Source organism: Chlamydomonas reinhardtii, chromosome 2 (genome assembly GCF_000002595.2).
Source record: "Chlamydomonas reinhardtii strain CC-503 cw92 mt+ chromosome 2, whole genome shotgun sequence".
Classification (NCBI taxonomy): domain Eukaryota; kingdom Viridiplantae; phylum Chlorophyta; class Chlorophyceae; order Chlamydomonadales; family Chlamydomonadaceae; genus Chlamydomonas; species Chlamydomonas reinhardtii.
The window spans coordinates 8,736,401-8,762,207 of NC_057005.1; the positions used below are offsets into that span (position 1 = coordinate 8,736,401).

Consider the following 25,807-nt stretch of genomic DNA (forward strand, 5'->3'; position numbering starts at 1 on the left):
AGCTGCAATAAAGGATTCAGCTTGATGTCAGTACCACCATTCCAGGAAGCACGCCAAGAGCGTTGGGTCCCACCGCCGCCAGAGTCAGAAACATCCCATCACCCACACGCCCGACAGTACGTCAGTCTCCAGGCCAGCTGCCTATGCTTACAGCCCGCTTTCCCGTCACCAGTGTCACCAATATCCCAGAGACAGCACTCACACGCCCGACAGTACGTTAGTGTGCAGGCCAGCTGCCTATGCTTGCAGCCCGCTTACCCGCCACCAATATCTCAGAGACAGCACTCACATGCCCGGCAGTACGTTAGTCTGCAGGCCAGCTGCCTATGCTTACAGCCCGCTTTCCCGTCACCAGTGTCACCAATATCCCAGAGACAGCACTCACACGCCCGACAGTACGTTAGTGTGCAGGCCAGCTGCCTATGCTTGCAGCCCGCTTACCCGCCACCAATATCTCAGAGACAGCACTCACATGCCCGGCAGTACGTTAGTCTGCAGGCCAGCTGCCTATGCTTACAGCCCGCTTTCCCGCCACCAGTGTCACCAATACCCCAGAGACAGCACTCACACGCCCGGCAGTACATTAGTGTGCAGGCCAGCTGCCTATGCTTGCAGCCCGCTTTCCCGTCACCAGTGTCACCAATACCCCAGAGACAGCACTCAAACGCCCGGCAGTACGTTAGCGTGCAGGCCAGCTGCCTATGCTTGCAGCCCGCTTTCCCGTCACCAGTGTCACCAATACCCCAGAGACAGCACTCACACGCCCGGCAGTACGTTAGTGTGCAGGCCAGCTGCCTATGCTTGCAGCCCGCTTTCCCGCCGCGAGCGTCAGAAGTGTTCCAGAGACAGCACTCACGCGCCATCCTTACTTTCTTCCGTTGCCTGTATGGTCTACACCGTGCCCCACCTTAGCTACTCAGTCATTCACTGCCTCCACCGTGCACAGCACATCAAATTTTCCTCGCATGCGGTTGCATGCTGCCAAGTGCAGCCCAAGCAACCGCCCGCGGCTACTCCGCTCCTCTACACCGCACTGTGCCTGGGTCAAAAGGCGCGCGCGGTGCGTGTAGTACTTGACCGCACACGTGCTTTCTTTGGTGATAAGCTCTAACTCCTCCGTGCACCGCACAATTTCCTCCTGCGCGCGGCGCCAACGCGCTTCCAGCTTCGGCACCCCTAGGCGCCCGTGCCGTGGCACCCACGGAAAGGCCTGCTTCTTGAGGGCCTTGCCCATAGCCCCCGCAGCTGAGAGGCCACTCCGCAGTTCTTCAGACGTGGCTCTGGGGACTTTACTCCAGCTGACGAGATCGCCCCACAGCCGGGCCACGGACTCCCGCGCCCGCCTCTCCTCTTTCACCGCAAGCTGCTGCTGGTGGCGGCGGCCTGCCAGTTTCTTGACCACGTAGCCAAGCGCAACGACGTCCGACACGGCATCCTGTCAGCACCGAAAGACACACACAGGCAGGTAAAGATTGATTGTTGTGACAGTGAATGTACAAGCATTGCAAAATGACGGCGGGCATCGCGGCCCGGAACGTACCTCTACTTCGTCACACAGTTTCGCAAGCTCGCTCTCCGCCAGCGCCGCCAGTGCTGCCTGCATCAGCACCGACCCTGGGCCCCAGGCTACTGGATCGTACCCGTTCTTGTGCTCGAGCTCTGCAGCCTGCTCCTTTATGGAGCGGATGAGGACTGGTCGCTGCCACACGGGCACAGCATCTGCGCCTGGAAATAGCAGCCCTAGACGCACTGCGTCCGAGCTGTCGTCCAGCGCATCCTCACGCTGCAGCTTCATGATGGCAAGTCTGCAGCGTGCATACTCTGCAGCAGACACACTCACGCCTGTGCCCGTGTCCGTGCCCGCGCCCGTGCCCGCGCCCACGGCCGTGCCCTCGCCCGTGCCCGCGCCCGCGGCCGTGCCCTCGCCCATGCCCTCGCCCGTGCCGGCGCCCGCGCCTACGCCGGTGCCCGCGGCTGCGGCTGCGGCTGCGGCTGCCGCTGTGCCTGCGCCTGCGCCCGCACCGGTGCCCGCAACGGGCTCCATTGCGGGCTGCTGCAGGCGCTGTCGTACCTGCTCGGACAAGTGGCGAAGGTGGAGGCTATAAGTAACTTGTAACTAAAGGTTCAGAACATGAAGACTTCTCAAAGCAAGCCCCCCACCAAGCTAATTACACACCTCCTCGACCTCGCAGCTCATCTCCTTTGCAAGGGCTGCCTCCAGGTCGTCAACGCGCTGCCGCGCACTGGACAGGACCGCCTTCGCACGCTCACGCATGCGCCAGAGCCGCATCGGCATGTCCTCCAAAACGTCCCGGCAGTACAGGCGGCACACACGCTCCAGATGCGCCTCCCTATTCGCCGGACTCATGTACTGGGTGACCCCGCCATGCGGCCCAATGACGCTGTTGAAGATCTCAGCCGGCTCCCCAGTGCCCTGCCCCACACCACCTACGCTGGCGTGACCAAATGCCTTCTGGCAGGCGAGGCTGCAAACAGTACACATGACATTGTTAGTCATCGCCAGGGTAAGAAGTGATAGCCACTCACCTGTGGGCGTACCGATGCCACGGCGGGATTAGGGGTCGCAGGCCTGCGCCCAGCTGCTGCAGCTCTGGAGCTTGCCGTCCCAGCCATTTGGTGTAGGATTTGCCCCACCTGCATTCATTGCAGTCGCAAAAGTTAGCGTAACTGTATGGAACGGAAGCAGAAGCCCTACAGGAGCAAACCCACCTGCAAGCAATGTCGTACCACCAGAACTGCACCGCTGTTCCAGCGCTCAGGAGAGACAACGCCGCAGTCGTAGCGTAGGCATGACGTTCGCCTCCGAATAGGTTCATCAACCGCAGCAGCATACCGTGCCGGCATAGCACAGCCCCGACTGCCGTGATCAGGTTCTTGCGTGACTCGGCTGCAAGCACCTGTTGGGTCAGAGGGGTCGGGTTAGGGCTGTAAGGTTCTGTTAGGCCATGGTGCTGGTACGTCACTCATTCCACACTACTGACCTTATCGGCGTTGAAGTTGGAGCAGTGGGTTGCTCCAATCTGCTGCGAAGCCGTGCCGTCTGCAAGTACCTGCTGGATGAGCGTGTTGGGCAGGAAAAAGCGGCGGCGTGCAAGCTGCGTGTACTGCGCCGCGTAGCCTCTGAACGCCAGCAAATTCAACTTGAAGCATGCGTCGAAGTGCACCGAGTGGAGACAAGAAGGACCCGGACCAGAGCCCTCAGGACTGCATGCGGTGAGCAGCCATGCTGAAGCGACAGCGGCTGCACCAAGCATGGCCACAGTAGCGGTTGCCATGGCGCCGCCGGCTGGCCCGGCGCCTGCCATGTCCACACCCGCCACGCCGCCACTGCCGCTCGGCCCGGCGCGTGCGCCCACCACTGTTTCCCCAGCCACTGCAGCGGCAGCCGCTACGCCGGCTGCCATGGCGCCGCCGGCTGGCCCGGCGCCTGCGTCCACCGCCATTGCTGCACATGTGACGCTGTCACCGCAGCAGGGGCAGCTGTTCAGGGCGCCGCGAGGCCAGTCGGTTATAGTGTCCTCCGGGTAGTCCTCGATGACGTTCTGACAGTCCATATACAGCAGCAGCGCCTCGCGCATGCGCTGGCGCAGGGTTGTCGCCGACACAGAGCTTGGACGGGAGATCCCATTGCGCTCCCAGCTGTTCATCATAGCGTCACAAAACGCGTCTGCGCTGAGATGTCTGGTCCTGAATGACAGGATGTCATACATCTGCAGCACGGACTGGTGCCACCAGAGAACGTTCTTGCCAGAGTGAGCGCGGTCGAGGTCCCACCCGCTGTTCGAGTCGGAGACGCAGTCCGCCTGAACCGGCAGCAAGTTGCAGCCCTGCTTGCACGTTGTGCACCAGCCCACAGGTATTTCCGCGATCACAGGCTGCTCCCATGTGACAATTGTCACGGAACATCGCTTTCCCCCGAACACCGCGGACACGCCGCACCCAGGACATGTGCGTGGGATGGCCTGGGCCAACGCCCGCAGCGTGTCGGCGGCACTGTCGAGGAGGCGGCTGCGGCTGTCTGCCCCCGAGGCGTAGTGCTTTAAGAACGCCTTTCGGACCCTGACCTGAGCTGCAACGTCCACTGATGCGTCGTCGCCTTGCTCGGTGTCTTCATCATCGGACAGACAAAAACAACTCACACGACAAAGAATGCATACAAATACACCTCTTACCAACCTCGCAAGCTCGTCGCTAGGAAATATGTGGAAAATGGTTGCTCGGCGAAAGGTGGAGCGAAAGTCCGCAGGTATCTGCGTTCTGATATGCTTTGCACTCTGCATGCTGACAACCAACGCGACCACGGCTGGGAACGCGTCTGGCTCTGCCGCGGCCGACCGCTGGTTTGACCGGGGACCGCCCCGGCATTCCAGCGCTTTCGCGCTATTGGGCAACCATGACCGTACCATGCCAATCCAAAAGTGGTCTGCAAGAGGTCTCACGACCTGCACCGAGAGCTCGGCGAAAGGGGGATGTTCGCATGTTTGCAATAGCCGGGCAACTGGCGCACAGCTGCCAGCCCTAAGCCACACTGATGGCCCCATTGCGACACATGGAATTAACCACGCACACGGTAGCGTGTGGAGGGAGAACTTCAGCTCTGCGCACTCGATGCTCACAGTACACTCGAACCCCGCGAACGCGACGCTCTTGTCGGATCGCTGCTCTCAGAAAGGCATATTTAATACCAGTATACTGCACACGACGTGCTACACAGCTAGCAAGCGTGCTGGCGCCGAACCTTTCGGCATGTCGCCAAAGAGACCTTCGCAAAGCCCAACTGCTGCAAAACACCCGTCTTTTGAGGAGCTTATAAGCTCCAAGCACATACCAGTTGCCTCAGAGCCGCTCGCCAACGACGTCCCAGAAAGGGGTCGAGCCGAGCCTCTTGGCCTCCAGTATTATACAGCTAATTCCCAGCTCTATGAAAATGCGAGTTTGCTCACAGAACCACAACCGACAAGCTCCGAACGAAGGCAATACCGAAGCCCTGGCGGACTCCTGTCGCGCGCAAAGGTTAAGCCAAAGCCTGGATGCACCAACATACGCAATGTGATGATAACTGCTTTGCAACCGGTAGGGGAGGGACTCCTTTCTACAAATCTGAAAATAGCACAGGCATGCAGGAGTGGCATGAGAAAGTTATGCACAGCGGAGGGAGTATACCGTTCATATGCGAGTAAGACAATCGGGCTGCTTGGAGAGAGCCTGTTAACGAGTGTGCTTGCGCTGGGCGACCTGGGCAGTCGGCATGGAGGAACCATGCTGCGCTCCGGTGCTTCGGCACTGCACTCCATGGCAGAAACAGCTTACGGGCCCCAACCAACCCACAACTGTAGTGCCTCCTGGGAAAACTCGCCACTTCTTCGCCTGCACCTTGCACTTGCCGTCTACCTCCACTGGGTTGGAGCAGGGCATGTACGGGCAGCCATGCACAGCCATGCTATCGCCATCAGAGTGGGCACACACCTTGCAACCCTGTCTAGACTCGCCACCTACCAGACAGTCGCCCAGACTGGCAAAGCACTACACACCATACTTGACAAAGCCATTGTCAGCCTCGCCATCATCACCGCGACAGGGGCCATGTATATGCTCTGGACCCACCTCCTGCACACCGAAACCCACACTACCTCCATCAACACGGAAATCTATGCAAACGGTGCAATTCTCAGCCTGCTACTATGGGGTCCCACACTCACCACTCTTGCTCTCTCCCCACTGTGTGTAATAGCGCTTGCCCTCGGGATAACCGCCATCCCCGCAGCCCTCGGTCTCCTGTTCGCACTGACAGTGACATCCATCCTTGCCGTCCTCTGTCTCCCAGCTCTCCTCAACTATGTGGTCCAAGTGACACGGCAGATAGCCTCTGCAACCTGGGCCCGGCGGAAGCTACTACTCTGGGGAACGGCCATGGCCATCATCCTGCGAAACCTGTACCTCACACTGCCGGACCCTTGCAGTGTGCAACCGGCACAGCCGGCACTCTGGGGGCCAGCATTGGTCACCGGCCTACTTACTGCTAGCCAGGCAACCACTCTCCTCACGCTTACATATGCAGTAAACCGGACACACACCATGCCCTACATCAAGCCAACACTGCGAGGTGCGCTGCCCACAGACCCGACAGCCCCGCCGGCGCCCGCCGACCCTCGCACGCATGCGGCAGTGAACATCCGACCACCAGCCGCACTGCACTGGCCGCCAAACTCCAACACCACATACCGTGAAACACAGCGGCAACACTTCTGCAGTGTCCACGCCCTCAACAACTCTTTGGGGCTCGCATGGCTCGACCCCCTGGATGTCCTCTCTTACGCTAAACGAGTGCACGCTCACCTCACAGCCACGCAAGACCCGAATGCCCTGTTCTGGAAAGAATGCTACTGCCCCAACAGTGGCGCCTTCAGCGAATTTCTCCTGAACCACTACCTGTACCACAATGCCACCATCAGCAACATATTCGCCTACCCCAACAGGAAGCTGATTATGCGCCGAACCCACTTTCCGCGACTCAACGGCGACATCAGCAAAGAAAAGGTCCTAGAGAGCCTTCCGGTAGCCGCCCGAACTCGCGGCTTTACCGTCCACCAGTACACTGTGCGACACACAATTGCTGTGCGTTACGAAGCAGGACAATGGAGAGTAATAGACTCGGTGAACAGCCCTATCCACAACACGGTCTTACACGACAACACTTGGAACACACTTGATGGGGAGGTCTGGTGCCTTGACGCGGTGCGTGCATCTGACACGGCAACACTTCAGGACGCACTTGGGCAACTCCGTGAGATCGTCCCGCCACCACGCCCGCCACCCCACATGGAGGCCACCAGACCCGTGCAGACAGGGCCCGCCGCCACAGGAAGGCCGGCACCAGAGCCAGCTCAACATGCCCAAGACAACTCACCGCTGCGGGCAGCACACAGGGCGCCACAGCATGCAGCACCCCACACTACCGCACCCGCGCAGCCACACAATGCAAATGCCGGCATAGCACCCCGACTCAACACGACAGGCACCCGACAAACTATCCTTAACTGGCTAGTACGGCCCACTGCACGCAACCACGCCCACATGGAACCCAACCAGGCACACACAAACATGAGACCCCCCAGCAGCAACACCACCCTACACATCGTGACCCACAATGTACGGGGACTGCTCTCAGAAATTCTGTCCACCGGCCAACCCGGCAACCTCAGCTTCACCCTCTGCAACCTAGCCCAGTGGAAAGCCGACATAGTTGTCCTAACCGAGACAAAACTGACAGGGAAGACTGACTCAATCAAGCGAGCCTTCCGAAATGAAGGATACCGCCTCTACTGTAGCACTACTCCCCGCGCGGCCACAGCGCGCGGTAGCGCTGGCGTAGCGGTGGCCATCTCCGCCCGGTACAGTGACCTCGGCTGTGTCACACACCACACGCCCCCACCAACACTCCATGGCTATGTGTCACACGTTCAAATTAAGACCCCCGGGAGCACGCCTCTCACTGTACTGGGCATCTACGCACCAGAAGACATGCAAACCCGCAAGGCAATCTACACATACTGTCAGCAGGTGGTAGGCCGGGCGGACGCGTGCGGACACCACCTAGTCACCGCGGGAGACTTTAATGCCGTCGCCCGAGCACATGAGCGGGACAGCCCCATCGACACGGCGGACCGGGCCCACCAGCGGTTCCTTGCCGATAGTGGCCTGCGCCCTATCCGCGGAGACACCACTACCACTGCCGAATGGTCATATGAACAAACGCGCCCGGGCATGGCCCCATACCACAGTCGCATCGATGACATCCTCCTATGCCCTGCCACGCGCGCTGCATGCACAGAAGCGCGTGAATACACCAGTACAGTTGCAGGCAACTTTGACCACAAACCAGTCCACGCAGAGTTACTAGCCGCGGACCTACAGCTATGGCCGGCACCACAGGCCGGCGCCCGGAACCCAGCCCCCCAGCAGCAGTCCCAACAACGATGGGCCGAGGTCGCACTGCCCGTCACACAAAAGCAACTGGCCGCCGCAGCTATCCGCCTTGAGGAAGCCTTGGTGGAAGCAACAGCCGACCTGCATTCCGCAACAAGGCAGGCAACGCAATCAATTGAACATGCACTCACGAGGCACAGCATGGACCCCACAGGCTACCCCGCCAGCGTCATGCACCGAGACCTGGCACAGGACACGAGCATCCAGAAGGCCGATATCAACCAACTTGCAGAACAACTTGCCTCCGCACTGGACACCGGGCTAACATGCCTCCTTGAAGAGTGCACCCGGAAAGCCCCCTTCACTGGCAAACACCACGCATCACGCTCCACCGCACGGGTGCTAAAGCCCCTATGGGACAAGGAAGTGGCCCTGAAGACACAACTGACAAACCTCACGCAAGGGCCCCAGGCCCTACCTGAGGTAGACGCCGCCAATGCGGCGGCAAAGCTGCGGAACGAAATAAAGGCCTGCCAGGCCGAGCACCGCCAGCTAGTGGCGGACCGCGCCAAAGCCCAGCGAGAGGCCGCTGCCACAGCGCTGCAACATACCCTGGCCACGCGCCCTGCACAGGGGCACAAGAGAATCTTTCAGAAGGAAGACATGGAACGGGGTCTCCCAGCGGTCCGGAACCCAGAAACTGGGGAGGTGACGACTGACTCCACCAGCATCCTCGCCATACTCGAAACCCACTTCCGAAAGCTGTCCGCCCCACCACGCGGCACCCGCACTGGGGACTTCCGACTACCCAGCAACGCCACACGCGGCTACCCATTTGAGAAAGCCGACGCAACAGATCAATTCACACTGGACCGCAACCGGCACCCTGACACACACTCCATGCTCCCCAGCATGGCAGACACGGCAAATTTTGAGCAGTGCATTTCTCACCTCTCCAGAAACAAGGCGACAGGCCCTGACGGCATACCAAACGAACTGCTCCGTATCCTGCCATCGGGCATGAAGCGCAACCTCCACTGTATCCTGCAAATCATGTACGTCAAGTCACAAATACCTGAAACCTGGGCCGCATCGGAGACCGTGCTACTCCCCAAACCTGGAGACGCCCTGGACATAAAAAACAAACGGCCCATTGCGCTCGCAAATACCTGCTACAAGCTGTACACGTCCATGCTTACCTTGGGCATTGGCGAACTGGCTGGCCCCCTCCAGCTATTCAGTGAAGCGCAGGAAGGCTTCCGTGCCTACTGCAACACCGAAAGGCAGGTCCTAAATTTAGTACATGCCCTTGAGGATGCCGCACTGTTTGGAAAAGATGTCTATGCGGTATACGTGGACTATAGCTCCGCGTTTAACACAATCGACCAGGACCGATTACTACAAATTATGTTTGACCTTGGGCTGCCAACGGACCTGATCCGCGCAGTCCGCAACCTATATGCACATGCGACCACCCGCATCCGCACCGAACACGGAAGCACATCCGCCATTCCCATAGAGCGAGGCACCGTGCAAGGGGATACACTCTCACCTGTGCTCTTTATTCTGTTCATGGAGCCTCTTGTCCGCTGGCTCCATGCGGGCGGACGGGGCTACCACTACGGCTGCCTGACCCCCAGCGAAAACCTGCAATACCATTGCAGTGCCGCCGCGTACGCAGACGACCTGGCGGCGCTCACCAACTCGCTCGACGACCTGCAGGTTCAATGTGACAAAATCGCATCTTACGCCGAGTGGGCGAGCCTGCGTGTCAATCACACCAAGTGTGCCACCACCGCCATCTGGCACGACAAATCTCGCTCGGACCCCAACCTTGACGGGCCCACAGGAAAAGCTACCCTTGCCGCCATGCGCCGCAACATGACCAACACAATTAAGATTGGCACGACCCCTGTCCCGTACTTCCCCCCGACCCAGCCGTACAAGTACCTGGGAGTGCAGCTCACGTTCTCGCTGGACTGGTCGGCACATGTCGCAAGAGTCACCGAGATTGTGAAGGACAAGGGCACAGCCATTGCCACATCCCTGGCGACACCGGCACAACGCCTGCGCATGATACAACAGTGCGTGCACACCACAGTTGCATATGGATTCGCAGCAATGCCCTTCACAAAACAGGACATAACAACGCTCGACACTACTCTGGCTGGTTATGCAAAGCGCTGCTACGGACTCCCCCGCAGCTTCCCCACCCGGACCTCCCTCCTGCCCGCCAACGAATACGGCTTGGGCCTGGGCTCCCTCCTGCCGCAATACGCGCGCGTGGCCCAGCGAGCCCTGGTCCTTGCCCTAAATGACTCGGGCCGTCTTGGGATAGTAACCCGAGCCCTTCTGCCGCGCCAGGCAAGCATAGCTGGCCCCACACAGGCCCACCTTCTCCCAGCCCATAGGTCACACCACCTTACGACGCTGAAACAGATGACCCTGGCAAAAGAGTACGGTGTCACACTGTACCAAAATGGGTCTGCCTTTACTGCGCCTACCTGGTCCATTGCCGCTGCCCTTGAGGCAGAAGCTGAGGCCCGGGGCGTCGAACCTCTCCCCATTGAATACGTCCTCCCTCTTGCGGACCTGAGGCTCGAACTGAGCCACCTGGTGGACCGCAACACAGGCAAACACCTGATTACTAGCTCGGACCTCGAGAAGCACATGGGAGCGAGCCGGGTCCGGCACAAGCACAAGGTAGCCCTGAACAGGCTTAGCCTTGCTCTCAGTATGGCTGCACGTGCAGGGGAAAACGCTCCAGCCCACGGCAGCCCTGCCCCCCTGACCACCGCACAGCGTGCACTGCCTGACGTGGCCGCAATCGTGGCTTTAGCCATGAGGGCGGACCCCCTCCCTCTCGGAATGGTCAACCCCCTCGACCGGTACCTGCAGCCCCTCCCGGAGGCGCCCCCCGCCCAAGCAAACACCACGCAAGCCCCCGCCGACCTAGCCCCCCCCTCTCCAGCAGGGGCGGCCCAGGCCCATCCCGGCGCACAAGGTGCTGCTGCACCGGAAGTCCCCGCTGATGGGGCAACGCAACCCTCCCTACGGCCACCGGCCAGAGCCCGCAAGCCGGCTACAACACGCCGGCCACAGAACCAAACACGCGCACGGCGCGTTACAAAACATGCAGCGCAACGCGCACGCATTGCAGAAACTACACGCACTACCCCTGAGGACTTACTCACCGGGGACCGCGCCGCCATCAACCATGCCCTGCGGCTCACCAACGGCGATGAGAGCCTGCCGGTGGGCACGCGGGGGTACGAAACGGCATGCTCGGTATTCCAAGCGCTCGCCAAAGACATGACAGGACACATGCGGATCTGCCACCCACACCCACAAGACCCACCCTCCCTTGCACATGCTGTCGAACCACGCCAACAGCGCCGTGGGCTACCACCCGCCCTCACATCCCGCCTCACGGCGAATGCCGCCAACCCCGAACCCAACGCCATAAGCGAGTATCTGAACAACACAGGAGTGCCTATGGAAGTCAACCAGGCTGCCGCTCACAACGACCCCATGGACGCCGATAGCCCGACGCCGCCCCTGACCGCCCCGGCAGCGCAAGCTGCGGGAGGCCACGGGGCCCGTCCCAGCTGGCGACTGGCCCGCGCCAGGATCACACACGATCTAGTCCCACGGCCCGCCGACAACCGCACTAACGGTGACACTCAACTCACCTACGACCTGGACAATGACGGACAGGAACTGGCACAGGTCCTGCACAGCGAAAACAAACAAACTGTCACGGACAAAGAACTGACACGGAAGCGCAAAGCCAGAGAGGACACCTCTGGGACACGTGAAAAATACTGGAAGGTGCAGTGGAAGCCGTCCATTTGCCCGGCCGGCATTGTCTCTGCTTTTGTTCGCATGGGCTACGCAACTATCCAGAATGCCAGGTGTTACAAGCACCCTCTTGCGACGCGCCCAGGCCCACAACCTGCGCAGACCGAGGCTGAGCCTCCGGCTGAAACCCAAGCCCACGCAATCTCACCTGAAGAGCCTGCCCAAGCTGCAGAGCCGGCAGCACCGCAGCCCACTGGGGCCCCCCTATTCTCGTCCTGGACGACCAAACTCCTACGACATGTCACGTGGGCGCCGAGCACGGACCGTGAACGGGACCTAAAACACAGTCCACAATGGGAGGAGTTACTGGAGGAGTGCAAAACCCGGCTAGCAAACGGTACCAACCAAGGCCCGCGGCCCCGAACAGTGCGCCCCGCACCTGATCGGAACCTTACCGCCAGACAGCGCCAAGGCCGCCACGACGCCGAGCCCCTGGATACCGCATCCCGCGCGCGTGACATCCGCACGACCACCACCATCACCACAAGCCCGTGCAACCCCTACAAGGACATCGTGGCCCCCGGAGCATACACAATTACCACCACTGGTGGCACCCGCCGTGGCCCAGCTGAGGCGCACGTCCATGAACCCAGTGGCCGCTGGCTGGGCACCATCACCTACCCCCGCCTCCTTACCCTGTGGGAGCACTTCAGGCACACCGGCAACCAGCGGCCCAACGCCTTTGAGGAAGCGGTCGCTGCCCTCATCATGCGCTACCGCTATGACCCGGCGCAGCAGGACCGCAAGGCCATGCCAATGCACCAGGTGTCGCTGCCGGCAGGCACAGTAGCAGCCATCGTCCAATGCCTGCGGGTCACACAAGCAGTACACATTCGGGAAATGTTTGCGTCCCCACTAAACTCCTCCACTGCAGCCCACGAATACTGGACACGAGACCCTGCTGATGGGGCCTTTGGCGCACTGCACGATGCCTACCAGACCGCATGGACCGGCTTGCAATATGCCCACCCCCCCTCTACCCCCCACGATGCACGGAAGGCGCTCATGTGGGCCCTCGCATGCGCCGAGGCTATGCGTGACTCACAGGAACCAACCCTTACTGTATTGGCGCTCCCCAAAGCGGCCACTTTCCCCCACACGCAGTGGCTTCAACACCCACTTTGCCACGAGCTGGCCAACTGGTCCGCGGGCACCGCGGGCCTTGACACAGGACTGGGCACTAACACCCAGGCTGAACGCCAGAAGGGGCTCCGACTGGTCACTGTTGGGAACCCCGCCGGACTCCAGTGCTTTGCCCCCCGCCTGAAACGGCTCGTGGACACACTGAAACGGGGGGCGAACGCACCCACGCACATCAGCGACCCGCGCACGTGGACACACACGGCCACGGCCCCAACCTGCCCGGCCCTCCCAAACTCACTTCTAAAGCAAGCCAAATACCAGCACGCTAACCCAAAGACGATACACGCCATGGCTGACGAAGCACGACGCTTTCCTAACGCGCGATTCCAGACCCACCATGCTCTGGCCCACGACGTGAATGGCACCGTCTGGACAGATGGTTCGGTAAGCAAAATCAAAACTGACAATGGCAAAGAAGTCCAGGTTGCCGGCGCCTGCGCCTGGTTCAGCGATTCTCGCGTTGTCTACGTGAATCCAAATGGCGCTGGGTGCACAAACACTATTACGAGAGCTGAACTGGCAGCAATTCGTGCTGCCCTCGCAGAATTTGGTGGCGAAGGTAAAGAATTTGCAACTAAGAAGCTCACTATTGCATCAGATTCTGTTGCAAGCTTGTACCTAATCAAACGAGCAATTAACGAGCCTCGGCGACTGCATCTGAGTAAACATCGGGACCTCCTGGATTCAGTCGTGGCATTGCTCCATGCACGCCACGCCCGGGGCGCACCCACCGCTCTGATTAAAGTGATCTCGCACACCGGGCTACACGGCAACGAGGAAGCCGATAAAGGGGCGGCTGCCGTCGCCACCCAGGAAAAACCCGCCGATGTATCCGAACCGGCGGACAACGACCCGCACGCCCGGCACTGGTGGCCGACCTTCACGGTCACCAGGGACGACGATAGCACAGCCACGCACTACGTGTCGGACCTAAACCGGGGCCTCACCAGGGCACTGGCCCCCAGCTGCCGTGGTGGATACGCCAACAAAACCCTGTACACTGAGAAATGGGCCGAGGCAGCACCCAGCCTTGACCCACGCGCCAGTAACGCGTACATGACGAACTCGGACGCCAGCCACGGCCTACGCCGGTTCATACAGAATGCTCGTCAGGGAGGCCTCATCTGCCCGGCCCGGCTGGCTTTGTTTAAACTACGAGACAGCGACAAATGTGGTCTCTGTGCCCACACCCAGCGCAGCCGCGGATCTGACCCAGAGCGTGGCACCGCAGGTCACCTTGCCGGCCACTGCGCGCACCCCCAACTCGTTGGCGCTAGGATAGCCAAACACAACACTGCAGTGCGGACGATTGCCGAATGCCTACACCATGGTCACAACGGTGGTGGCTACATGATAATGGATGCCACCTCCCGAGCTGAACTGCCTGAGTACTGTGCGGGCATGCGGCCGCCGTCATGGCTCTGCCCGCAAGTGCCCGCTGCAGACCTCAACAGGATGCGGCCTGACATCCTGTTTATCCCGAACCTTCCCCGGTCCGAAGCAGAACGCTTCATGACATCCCCACCAGCCAACAAAGGGGCCTACCCAGTGTACATCCTTGAAGTTGGATACACCTCTGACCTGCACCACAGCGAGAAGCTCATTCAAAAACAAGCACAGCACGCCACCCTTGCCACTGCCATGCGAGCTGCAGGTTGGACTGTGCACTACGATACTAAACACGTTATTACACTGGGCCACGGTGGCACTGTCCCCCGTACCCTTGAAACTCTCCTCAAAGACCTAGGAGCCAAACCGCAGGCAGCCAAGGCCTGCTGCACACGTCTCCACATGCATAGCGTCACCACACTCCGGGGCACCGCAAACCTGTACTACCGGCTAGAGCGAGAGATGGGCATTGCCAACACCCGATGCCGCCCGGGAGGCCGCACCCAGGGGACCGCCAATGGCGGCCCCCGCGCAGGGGAGCCGGGGTAGGGAAATCAAGTTTTCCAATGGTGGGGTGAGCTTGTCTCACTCCTCCTTAAGACACGCGGGCACCTGTGCCCTGCGTAGATATTATTATTATTCTTCATCATCGGACTCGCTGTGCACATGCGGCAGCGGATCCGCTGCTGAAGCGCCCATATGCATCTCCACGTTAGCATGTTGCTCTCCCTCATCATCTTCTAGCTGGTGGTGGCCTACTTGCTGTTGAGTGTTGCTTTGTTCAATGCGAGGTCGCACACGCACTCTAACTTGATTCGGGTTTTTCCTCTTCGCAATTCGATCCGTCCTTTTAGCGCCTGCACTTATAGGGTTTGGAACTTTGAAGTCCCTAAGTGACATTGTAACTGGTCCAAGCTACTGTGGCATTTTGGCACTCCTGCTACATAAAGCTAGTCCGTCCAAGAAGTGATGCCGACATCTGCTATTGAGGTTACGATATGCAGGCGCGCGGTCCAGGCCAATCGGAGTGCCCGGCGCCGTCACCGGCGGGCACGAGCTGAGCAGGCATGGAGCCGCGGGGAGCTATGGGAAGCCCTCCTGAGAAGGGGGGAGGGCTGGGACTGCTGGTGGAGGGCGCGGGCGCGGTGTTCCGCGATGACGACATTTTGGGGAGCCGAGGGCCCTCCCCACGAGGGGGGAGCCCCGGTACATGCGGTTCTCCCCATGAGGGGGGCGCTCCGGTCCGTGGGGAACCCCCCATACCTCCAGGGGATCCCCCGGCCACATAATGCCCAGGAGTACTTGGCTCTGTGCACGTGTGCCTGTCAAGACCTCAGAAGGTACGGTACGGAAACTAGGCTGCCGGCATATGACAGCTGAGGCAGGGCCACGGTGTGTGTAACGGGTTAGCGGGTCCGGGTATGCGGGTGCGTATGCCCCAACGCCATCGACACGATGCCAACAGCCCGCCGGTCAACATCGCACCGAGTCAACATGTATCGGACGCTTTCCCTCTGCACAAGAGTGTACTGCACGGGGGCTAGAAGAGCGTGCGCGTGTGCGAGCTGGCCGCACATGGCCCCGCATGCACTACGACTTTGGATCCACCTGCCCCCTTGTGTCAGGCACTAGGTCTGCAAGGTCATCCAGTGCCAGGCCAAACCCCAGGTGGCGTCGGTGCGCCCCTAGACCAGGACTGCACACAATGGCACTTCGGTATGCACCACGTCACATTTGGAATTTTGGAGGGGAACGAATGGGAGTGGGCGGGGTGGGCCCTGTAAATGGGCCTACAAGCCTACACGCCCAGTGCTCTGCTGATCACCGCTGCCTGCGCCCTGTATACAGTCCTGGATAACCCTGCCCGGGAGCAGCCCCGCGCCAGTTCAGTGATGGCGGATGTCAGCAAGCAGCTCAGCTCGCCTCAGCCCGTCTCAGCCTCAGGCGCTCAGTTCACGGTCAGCCTTTTACAGCATTATGGCAACTTGGATTATGGCAACGCGGTACTCGTTGCTCAGCTTATCAGCCTTGGGACTACGCCAACCTGCCCCTACCTTGCCCTGTCCCACCGCACCCCTGCCTCCCCGTCCCCAAGCGCATTACTGGTACCGTATACTTGAAGAGAGAATCAACTTGCCGCTCGCAAACCGCGCACGATGGATGCTTACGGCCAACCCGACCATGCAGGGGAGCCTGTAGGCAAGAGCCCCAGTGAGAGGAGCCACATGGCCGCACGCATTGCAGGCATTGCAGGGCCGCACGCATTGCGGGGCGCGTAACGGCAGTACAGATGCCCTAGCCCTTACGGCTCCAAAGAATGCACGCCCACTAGCGCCCACGCCTCGCTCGCGTCAACAATCCAACACAATATTGCAATCCCAGTCCCGGCCTTCACGCCATCACAGCTTGCTCCTCCTCCTCATCGCCCTGCTTCTTACAGCGGCTGCAAGTACAACCAGCCAGGAACAGGTGTCGCGCTTGGGTGCGACAGTGCCCGCTGTCGTCCTGGCTTAGCAGCCGAGCCGACACTAGCACTCGGTAACACCAGAACACCGTTCGCCAGGCGTGAACAGCCGGCAGCCATGCAACCACCAAAACTTTCTTTTACGTAAGCCAGAAGCGTTTTACCATGCTATCAACTAACTAGGGATGAATGTGGTGCTGGCAGCCTGGCACTGGCCATGCAAGCCATTAGCACGTGAGCATACCGCTATGTACAGCGTCGTTCCTGAACATAGGTACAAGTTTGGCCTGCAGCAATACGTGCTGGTCGAAATTATTGGACTTCGAGGACTGCCATGACAATCATACATTCAGCCGTATGGCATGAACCTATGGCACTTTTATTGTACACACCTATGAGTCATGCGCTCCGTGCGTGCCGAAGGCGCACGCAAACATACACCCCACATTGGCGCCCAGATCACATGAATGCTCTCGGTATACCCTTCCTCTGGTGCAGCTGAGGCGGCGGCAGCCCTCCATTCCGTTGGCGGCAGGGCAGCCCATGCCGCTGCACCTCGTAGGAGGCGGCGGATCCATTGCGGCACCCGCTGCATGCTGCGCCTAGGTGGGCGCTCCAACTGGGGGTGGGCGGGGCGGCTTCGGCGGCCGGGGCGGTGGTCGGGGCGGCTTTGGCGACCTCAGCTTGGGGGGTGGGCGGGGCGGGCGTGGGGGAGGGCGCGCTTTGCGAGGGGGCCGAGGAGACGGCGGAAAGGGATCAAACACGATACCACTCAGTATATAAGGAAGGGGTGGGCTGGGTGGATGTGGGCGCTGCGGCAGTGGATGGGGTGGCTGCGGACGGGGTGGAGGCGGCCGTGGCGGGGGAGGCCGGGGAGGAGGAGGCCGGGGCGGGGGAGGTCGGGGCGGGGGAGGTCGGGGTGGGGGAGGCCGGGGCGGGGGAGGCCGGGGTGGGGGAGGCCGGGGCGGGGGAGGCCGGGGTGGGGGAGGCCGGGGCGGGGGAGGCCGGGGCGGGGGAGGCCGAGGAGGAGGAGGCCGGGGCGGGGGAGGCCGGGGTGGGGGAGGCCGGGGAGGAGGAGGCCGGGGCGGTGGAGGCCGGGGCGGGGGTGGAGGCCGGGGAGGAGGAGGTCCGGGCGGCTGCGGACGAGGAGGTGGCGGCCGGGGCGGCGGAGGCCGGGGCGGAGGCGGTGCGCGCTGTGCCACAGGGGGCGGCGGCGGCGCGATGGGCAGGGGCGCGGGCGTTACGCCGGTGCTGCAGTCCGTACGGGCGTACATGCGGCACATCTGGATCAGCGCGCTTTTGCCGTTCTGGATCCAGATCACAGTGACCTTCCAACCACCTCCGTACTGTTTGACGCCACCGCTGTACGGCAGTGAGCGGGGTAAGCGGGGCAGCAGAAAATGACGGGGCTTCGTCAGCACGATGCAAGCAAGCGAGTCTTACGATCGGGCATGGGCAGCAGCAAGTCCATTGCCGTGTACTACATGACCCCTTTGCCCGGCCCGCCGTGTGCGCGCCAAACCACCCAGTAGCCTCCCCAACCCCAGCAGCAGCCAGCCGCAGCCCGAACCACTCAGGCACTCACGCTGGGTTGAGGAAGGGGCTGGTGAAGGCTTGCCCAGCGCCCAGCACGCCCACAAGCAGGGTGCGGTTGTAGTCACGCTCGCTGGCGCTGCCGTTGAAAAAGTGCACCAGGACCTGAGGGGGTGGGCAGGCGGGTGGGTGGGGGTGGCGTTGTAATGATGGCGGGGTGCGAGGCGTAGGTGTGTGTACGTGTGTGTATGTGTGTATGTGTGTGTGTGTGTGTGTGTGTGTGCGTATGTGTGTGTGTGTGTGTGTGTGTGTGTGTGTGTGTGTGTGTGTGTGTGTGTGTGTGTGTGTGTGTGTGTGTGTGTGTGTGTGTGTGTGTGTGTGTGTGTGTGTGTGTGTGTGTGTGTGTGTGTGTGTGTGTGTGTGTGTGTGTGTGTGTGTGTGTGTGTGTGTGTGTGTGTGTGTGTGTGTGTGTGCGTGTGTGTGCGTGCGGGGGGGTCGCGGCCAGTCGGAGGATGTCACGTGGCAAGCAGGGTCCTCCCTCGTTCCCTCTCTCGCTCCCTGCCCCCCCTCCTCCCCAAGTAGTATCGTAACTTGGGCTCTATTTGGCCCCTCTGGTCTCCATTGGAAATGATGGAAGCAACCCCACGCCCATCCACCACGTCTCTTCTCCTATCCTCTCCACCACACCCTCCACACACACACCTTGTTGTTCATGTCGGCGGACAGGATGCTGTCAAAGCCGGAGCCGCGCGCGCGGAAGCTGAGGAAGGCGTTAGGGAAGGCCTGCCCGCCACGCGAATTGAAATCTAGGAGCAGGTGGTTCGTGTCCGTGCCAGCAGCTGCAGGCAGCTCCCAGCGCCCAGGCTCCGTGCGGGTGCCATCCAGCAGGCGGCCGACGATGCTGAAGTCGGCCAAGGGCGGTGTCAACGTGGCGAGGGGGGCGTTCCAACCCACGCGCAGCTGGTTGCCGGCGTTCATACACAGGTAGCCGGGGGAGCTGCCGGCGGTGCCCATGATGTCAGACTTGTCGCCGTACTACGAGTGCGTTGAAGGGGTGGGTGGTGGGGTGGGGTGGTGGGTTGATGAAGGAGGGGGCACAATGAAGGGACGTTGCGCACATAGCGTACACTGGCGCGCAAGCTGGCATGTTGCAACGCCGGCAGGCAAGCGCGCGTTGGTTTTCCTTCCTCCAGGAGCACACGTTAATACGGCACACGCCCATCCTCCGTCTCCTTGTCTGACCAACCACACGTGTTCCCGCTTCCCACCGCTTCGGCTCCTCTCCCTCCTCGTCCCTCCTCGTCCCTCAAATTCCCTCAACACACATACACACCCGCATACACACATAAACACACACACATACATACACACACATACACACCTCGTCCAGGCCGCGGCCGGCGTGGCTGAGCCCCTGCGTGTGGCCCAGCTCGTGCATGTGCACCAGCAGGCTGTTGGCGTAGCCGCCCTTTATGTACACAGAGCAGGAGCGTCCGCTGCAGCCCACAGAGCCCAGACCGGCCCAGCCGCACTTGACCTAAGGGGAGAGGAGGCGCGGGAGGGAGGGCGGTGGGTTCATATCGCCATCCCACACAAGCAAGCGAAGCAGATTCAGGACAGTGCGATTTTGGAGGAAGGGCGGTGGGGTGAAGTGGGACCGGCAGCGGTTTTGAGGCACGGGCCGGATTTCCAACACATGTCGCCCGTGCGTACCACCGCTCACACACCAGCGGTCCGACTATGGTCACTCATCACACAGCCTAAAAAGTGTCACGCACCGGGGTGGCGGTGTACACGCACGGCCTGCAATCCCCGGGCCTCTCTCCGTCTACCTGACTCCCTCACCGAGGTGGGCAGCACCACGACGAGGCGGCGGCGCTGGGTGCTGTCCATCTCCGGGCCGTAGCCCAGCTGCAGGAGGGGGCAGAGCGGGCGGGAGGGGGCAGGAAGGGGGTGGAGGTAGGGCTGTGTTCGGCACGCACGTTCAGGGGCAGGGCGCATGCACGGAATGGTGACAGGAGTGATACACCAATGCATGCCTACGGTACCTGCAACACACCCACACACGACACCCACCGAGCGGGCCAGGTCCTCCCCCGCCATGCGCCAGGCAAACTGCTCCGCTGCGCCGCAGCTGTTGCTGCTGTCGTAGTTGTACTTTAGCACGCCGCTCTGCACCGTGCCGCTGCAGGGCACCTGCAGTTAGGTCGGCCAGCACGGTACAGCACAGCCGGGGAGGCAACGCCGGCAGGGAGTGCAAGTATCAGAAAGGGAATTGCGTCCCAGGAAGCACAAACCTCAGGACATGCACTTGTCTGAAAGAGCATGAGGATGGCAAAGGCATGCATTCAGGCCGCGGCGGGCACGTGCAAGCGGATCCCATTCGGATGAAGGCCCTTTAACCCACTCCACTTATGAGTCATGACCCCGGTCCAGAGCCACCACTTTGGTCACCTCCCGGCAGGCCCCCAGGTGGGCACCAGTTTCTAGGCGGTAGCCCAAGGCCAGCTGCTGAGGCTTGCAGCGGGTGCACTGCCACACCGTGCCCACTCACATTGATATTGTCAAAGATGCGCGTATTGGCCTCCGGGAAAAATACTTTGTTGTAGGAGCAGGTGGAATGGTAGTCCTGGATGTTCTGACTGCCGGTGAAATACAGCTGCCGGAGCTTCTGTGGTGAGGTGGGCGGGGAGGAAGGTGCGGAGCGAAACAGGGCGGACGGTAAGGTGGGTTGGCTCAGGGAAGGCCGCATGCGCACGGGGTTGGGCGTGGGTATGGCTGGCGGCCGGGTAACAGCGCTGACATATATGAGGACAAAGCGAGGGTGGGCGGGCTTGATGCCGGCCGCGTGCGGCATGCATGCATGCGGTGTGCGTGGGTGGGGGGGGGGGGGGCAACGTCCAGTTGGAGATGGAGGTGATGGAGATCCCGTACGGTATGTGACCCAGGACGCGGAGCCGCGCGCAGGGAGAGCCGCCGCGGCCGCGGGTGCCTATGCACGCGCCTTGAATCGCCAAACGTTGCATCTGATCGCCCCATGTCCCACGAGCACAGGCACGAGCGATATCATTTGCCACACCTGGCCGCCCCTTGGAAGCAAACCCCGCCGCTTGCCCCTGCCAGCGCTCAATTCACTTGACAGCCCACCGGGGAGCCCTGTGCCGACCCGCCCACCCGCGTACGTCGGTGGTGGTGGATTGCGGCCAGCCGCAGGTGTTGATGACGTAGATGTAGCTGGACACCTGGATGGGGTCGCCAGTGAAGACCTCCTTGGGCGAGCCCGGCTGGATAATCTGGAAGTCCAGGACCGCAGGCTGGTCGCTCAACAGCATCCGGCGGCCCGTGACCCTGCTGGTGTTCGCCGCGTAGACAACCTCCACAAAGTCACCGGTTCGGATCTGCGCGGGGAGGCCAGGGGAAGGAGGGGGAGGGTATTGGGGAGCAGGCACTGGAAAGCGTGCACGCATGGGGCTTTTAGAGAATGGTGAGGTTAGTTGGCACAGTCTAGCACGCGATGCCATGAACGCAAGTGTAGAAGGACTCAGCAACACACGACGGGTTTGCACGAAGCTCACATTGAAGCCACCGTCCGAACCGTCGCCAATGATGTTGCTGCCAGAGATGACCTCGGACCAGGCAGGATTTTCCTCCGTGTCAAGCTTCGGCGTAATGTACACATAGTCTGTCTCTATGTGAATGCCGGAGCACGCAGGGTCCCTGCGAAGTTTCGCTCGACCTTGTCAGTCTGTATTACTTCGAACTTGATGATACGGTCATCAATCTTACTGTTGGTCTATGTAAAGTGCAGAGAAGATATCCAGGACACCTGCAACATTGGCAATGAAAGTGTCGGTTCAAAACCAGGTTCCGCCCTTTCAAACCAGTCGCGTCTGCACAGCTCCCACTGACCTGTCGTCACTCTGGGCTGTGCCAAGACCGCTGTAAGCATCCATATGCACGCGAGCAGCGCAGATGCCATGCCTCGAGGCGTAGTCATGGCAGCAATCATCGTCCGCATTTCGGCGACGCTGCGCTAGCTGTGATCAAAGCTCAACTCTACAGCGCGAGCCATCCATGGATACAGCTATTATCCGAGTGTAAAACAACGATGCGATATTGAAGGCACAGCATAATTGTCCAGGTGCAAAGCAAAGCGAGCCGGTACAAGGAAGGTTCGGGTCTGTTTCGTCTACTTTGGGTGCGGCTGTGACCTGCTTAGGTTTACTGACATGGGCTCTCAAAGCCGTGTCCCGTGACATCCAGGCAGACCTGTCCGACTCCACGAAACCCTGCAGACATGTCCGACGAGCTCTCTGCTGCTACACTGGCAGCTTCTGCTACCGCTTGTCATACAGCCACAGTCAGTGCCCTCATTATAGCGTGATGCATGTTCGTGTGGCTGGCTGCTGGCTGCGTTGCCCAGCAGGCGAAACGTTGCCACATCCAGACGTTGAAGAGTTTTGCGACCGGAGTTCAACTGGTGTGACAGGAGCCATTTCTCAAATGGCAGTAGCGCATACATGACATTGGTCATTTGCGCTTGACAAAGCGTTAGGTCGCACTCGCCATCGTCACATACAAGCTTATCATCGGCTTTGGGCCTCTTACTTTAGCAGCGATTTTTGTCTGCGACACTAACTAGCAGGACCCCTTTACAGTTTATCTTGACAATTAGCTAGGCGCACCAAAGGCAGCTTGGGTGTTTGCCGCGTGTCACCCCTCGCGAGAGCTGCGACTCCCAGGACGTCCCCGGCGAGGTCGCCGAAGCCGACCTCGGCTTTACACCGCCCCGCTTTGCGTCCTACTGTATTTAGTGTTATTTAAGCGACCCCACAAATCAGCGGAGTGCGCGCAAGAGGGCGCCACTAAATCGACTGGAAAGAGGCCCTCTGATTGCGCATCCATGCTGGCCCTTCCGGCACCCGCCCTCGCTCCATCCTGCCTGAAATTCCTACTGCCACGCGGCACTAGAACAAACCTCATTCTGGGCCTCCATTGCCCAGTTCGATGCACATGTACGGGCGCATGCATTGTCATAACCGGCGGCCCACGACCTGTCTAACCCGGGCCTGCCCGGGCTCACCTGTGACCAGGGCAGTGTCCAACAAGGGGTGTCAGCTTTGTACAGCTGGAAAATGGGCTGAGCCCCCGTACGCTTGGGAGCTCTTAGGCGTGTAACGCCCCGTCAGAGCCTCCATGCCGCTACGACGCGCAGGCGCATCGGCTAGGGACACTCGGGTTGGGGCCGTGCGGGATTTCCCGCGCCACGCATGCGTGCCTTGTCACGCTCCCAAACACCCCAAGCATTTCTTTCGCCTCCTGCCATACTCAAAACCTCCCCGGCGCCCCACGCTCAAAGGGCTGGGCGCGGGGCGGGGGCGACCTCGGGGCTTCTCGGCATTCTGGCGCGTCGGCAGGCATGGCTCAGCAAGTCGCTCAGAACTTTCGATATACTTCCCCGCTTTGCTTGCCGCCAACATATTTTGCCTTAGAGACTGCATATCAGCGGGCACCGGATGCTTTCCTCGCGACCTCGCGAAAGTCAATTGTCCATGGACCGCGAAGGCACTTCTCGCTCCGCCCGAATTTTCCCTGCCACCTATTTACATGCAATAGGCATTATCAAATACTAATACGTAGCAGTCGCGGTTTGCGCCAGTATGCTATGTTTTGCCGACGCACGCAGCCACGCAGGACCAGTTTGATGCCAACCCCCATGCACGCCCGACTGGCCTCTCCATTGAACTTATGCAACTGCCTCCGGCGGTGGGGGGGGCGGGCCTGTTGCCGCTGGTGCCGCATGTGAAAGCGCGGCAAGCCGGTCTCGCGGTTCGGTGTGTGTTGGGTATGTGTGGTCTGCTGCCGTACGTGCCCCCGTGGACCCGGGTCGCGGCGGCGTGGCTGCGCTAGGTGCACCCGGCGGCAACGCCCCTGCGTTTGTTGGTGCGGGGGGCCGCGGACCGTGTGCTAAATAAGCCGCTCACCCCGGCGGGCAAGCCGTTTGCGCGCCTACTGAAAGCCATGACTGAATTGCCCGCGGTGACTCTTGTGGCGCCGCCCGAGCCGGGCGCGTGGGTGAGTCATGTGCCGTTGTGGGCTAACCCGGCGCTGTGTGAGGACGGCCGCACGTGGGAAGTGGCTTTCGCGGATTTGTTCGCTCTGCCGGGACTGGCGTGTGTGGGCCAGCTGGTTGCAGCGCATGACGGCCTGAACGAACTGCGGCAGGCATTGACGCGACCTTGGGCGGAGGGCTCCCGGTCTGGTGAAGCGTGTGCGGAAATGTATGTGACTGCTGTGTGGCGGCGGGTGCTGCACTGCAGCACGCGGGCGCGCCTGCCGTCGCCCCTGCCGGGACCGGCGTCGCCTCAAGAGGCGGCCGACCGGTTTGCGGCGGCGGTGGCCCTTCTTCCCGCTGGCTGGGCTGCCGCCGCGCGTGCGGCCCAGCTGGCTCGGGGGCCTGCCGCCGCGCTGCCGCTCCCGGTGGCCGACGTCGTGAGTGCTACGGCGGAGTCGGTGCAGCGGGTGGTGCGGGGACTTGGATGGTTGCAGTGCGGGGGGCCGCCCATCCTGCTCACTGCCTACACGGTGAAGGCGGGGACCGTGCTACAAATGGCTCCGCAGTTAGCCGCCCTGAAGCCTAAGCATTTGCAGTATGTGTGCGATGCGGGTGTGTCGGGGGTGGGGGCTGATCTGGCGGCGGGGGCCTTCGTGTGCACCTTGGCCCGCTTGTGGTCGCTGAAATGGGAGAATCATCATAAGGAAGCACTGTGGCGTGTGGCCGCCAACGCTTGCTGGGCGTTTCCGCGGCATGCTAGCGAGCGGGCGCGAGGCGTTGCTGTTGACCCGTGTTGGGCGTGTGGGGTTGACATGCAGGATGGGGACCGGCGTCACTGGTTTTGGGACTGCACTGTTGCGCTGTCACTGCGGGAAAGTATGGGGATGGCTATGGGGCTCCTGCCGGAGGAGGCTCTAAGTGCCTTCTCTCGTGAGGAGTTGTGGTTAGTGCGCCCGCCTGCGGGGCTTGCACCACCTGTGTGGAATGTGGTGTGTCTCGCTGCTATGTCTGCCCTGGACTTTGGTCGGCAGCGTGTGGTTATGGCCGGGTTGGCGGCGCGCGCGAAGCTGCCGTCGGCCCGGGTGCTGAGCATTGGACTTGCCGTCGTAGCTGACTTCTGGGGTCGTCTCCAGACGTTTGTGACTTTGGGTATCAGGCCAAAGGGGTGGGACACTGTCCCGTTTGCGCATCCCTTCATATCTCGGGCTGTTGGTGACGGCATGGTTATGCTGCCAGGGTATATGGTCAAAATGGACCTTTGAAACCGACCCTGGGTCACATGCAGTACTATCGCGAGTAGCCGCCGAGGAGAACCGGGCTTGATGGCATCGGGTAGGCCGTGTTACACAGACCGCCAAAGTCGCGCCCGTTTGGCGAGCTCGCCACAGGAGCGCGATTTCATTGTTTTGTCCTAC

At 61.1% G+C, this 25,807-nt stretch overlaps 3 protein-coding genes across 3 annotated transcripts; all 3 read right to left on the minus strand.

Moving 5' to 3' along the window:
- Positions 1–2: 2 nt before the first annotated feature.
- CHLRE_02g142326v5 (uncharacterized protein) lies at positions 3–3,878 on the minus strand. The gene is made up of 6 exons (XM_043060148.1): positions 3,003–3,878; positions 2,731–2,918; positions 2,548–2,655; positions 2,177–2,486; positions 1,541–2,071; positions 3–1,435 (listed from the first exon to the last, which is right to left on the minus strand). The coding sequence occupies exons 1-6, from the start codon at positions 3,669–3,671 to the stop codon at positions 917–919; spliced, it is 2,325 nt and encodes a 774-aa protein (XP_042927907.1). The 5' UTR covers positions 3,672–3,878; the 3' UTR covers positions 3–916.
- Positions 3,879–6,690: 2,812 nt separating this feature from the next.
- CHLRE_02g142346v5 (uncharacterized protein) lies at positions 6,691–11,748 on the minus strand. Its single transcript, XM_043060149.1, has 5 exons — positions 11,640–11,748; positions 11,142–11,196; positions 10,452–10,560; positions 9,898–10,014; positions 6,691–9,663 (listed from the first exon to the last, which is right to left on the minus strand). The coding sequence occupies exons 4-5, from the start codon at positions 9,981–9,983 to the stop codon at positions 9,567–9,569; spliced, it is 183 nt and encodes a 60-aa protein (XP_042927908.1). The 5' UTR covers positions 9,984–10,014; positions 10,452–10,560; positions 11,142–11,196; positions 11,640–11,748; the 3' UTR covers positions 6,691–9,566.
- A 3,984-nt stretch (positions 11,749–15,732) lies between these two features.
- On the minus strand, positions 15,733–23,148 carry CHLRE_02g142366v5 (uncharacterized protein). Its single transcript, XM_043060153.1, has 12 exons — positions 22,247–23,148; positions 22,124–22,163; positions 21,913–22,054; positions 21,520–21,735; positions 20,892–21,008; positions 20,414–20,533; positions 20,183–20,248; positions 19,719–19,874; positions 19,040–19,372; positions 18,390–18,502; positions 18,069–18,166; positions 15,733–17,487 (listed from the first exon to the last, which is right to left on the minus strand). The coding sequence occupies exons 1-12, from the start codon at positions 22,353–22,355 to the stop codon at positions 17,264–17,266; spliced, it is 1,734 nt and encodes a 577-aa protein (XP_042927909.1). The 5' UTR covers positions 22,356–23,148; the 3' UTR covers positions 15,733–17,263.
- Between the last annotated feature and the right edge of the window lie 2,659 nt (positions 23,149–25,807).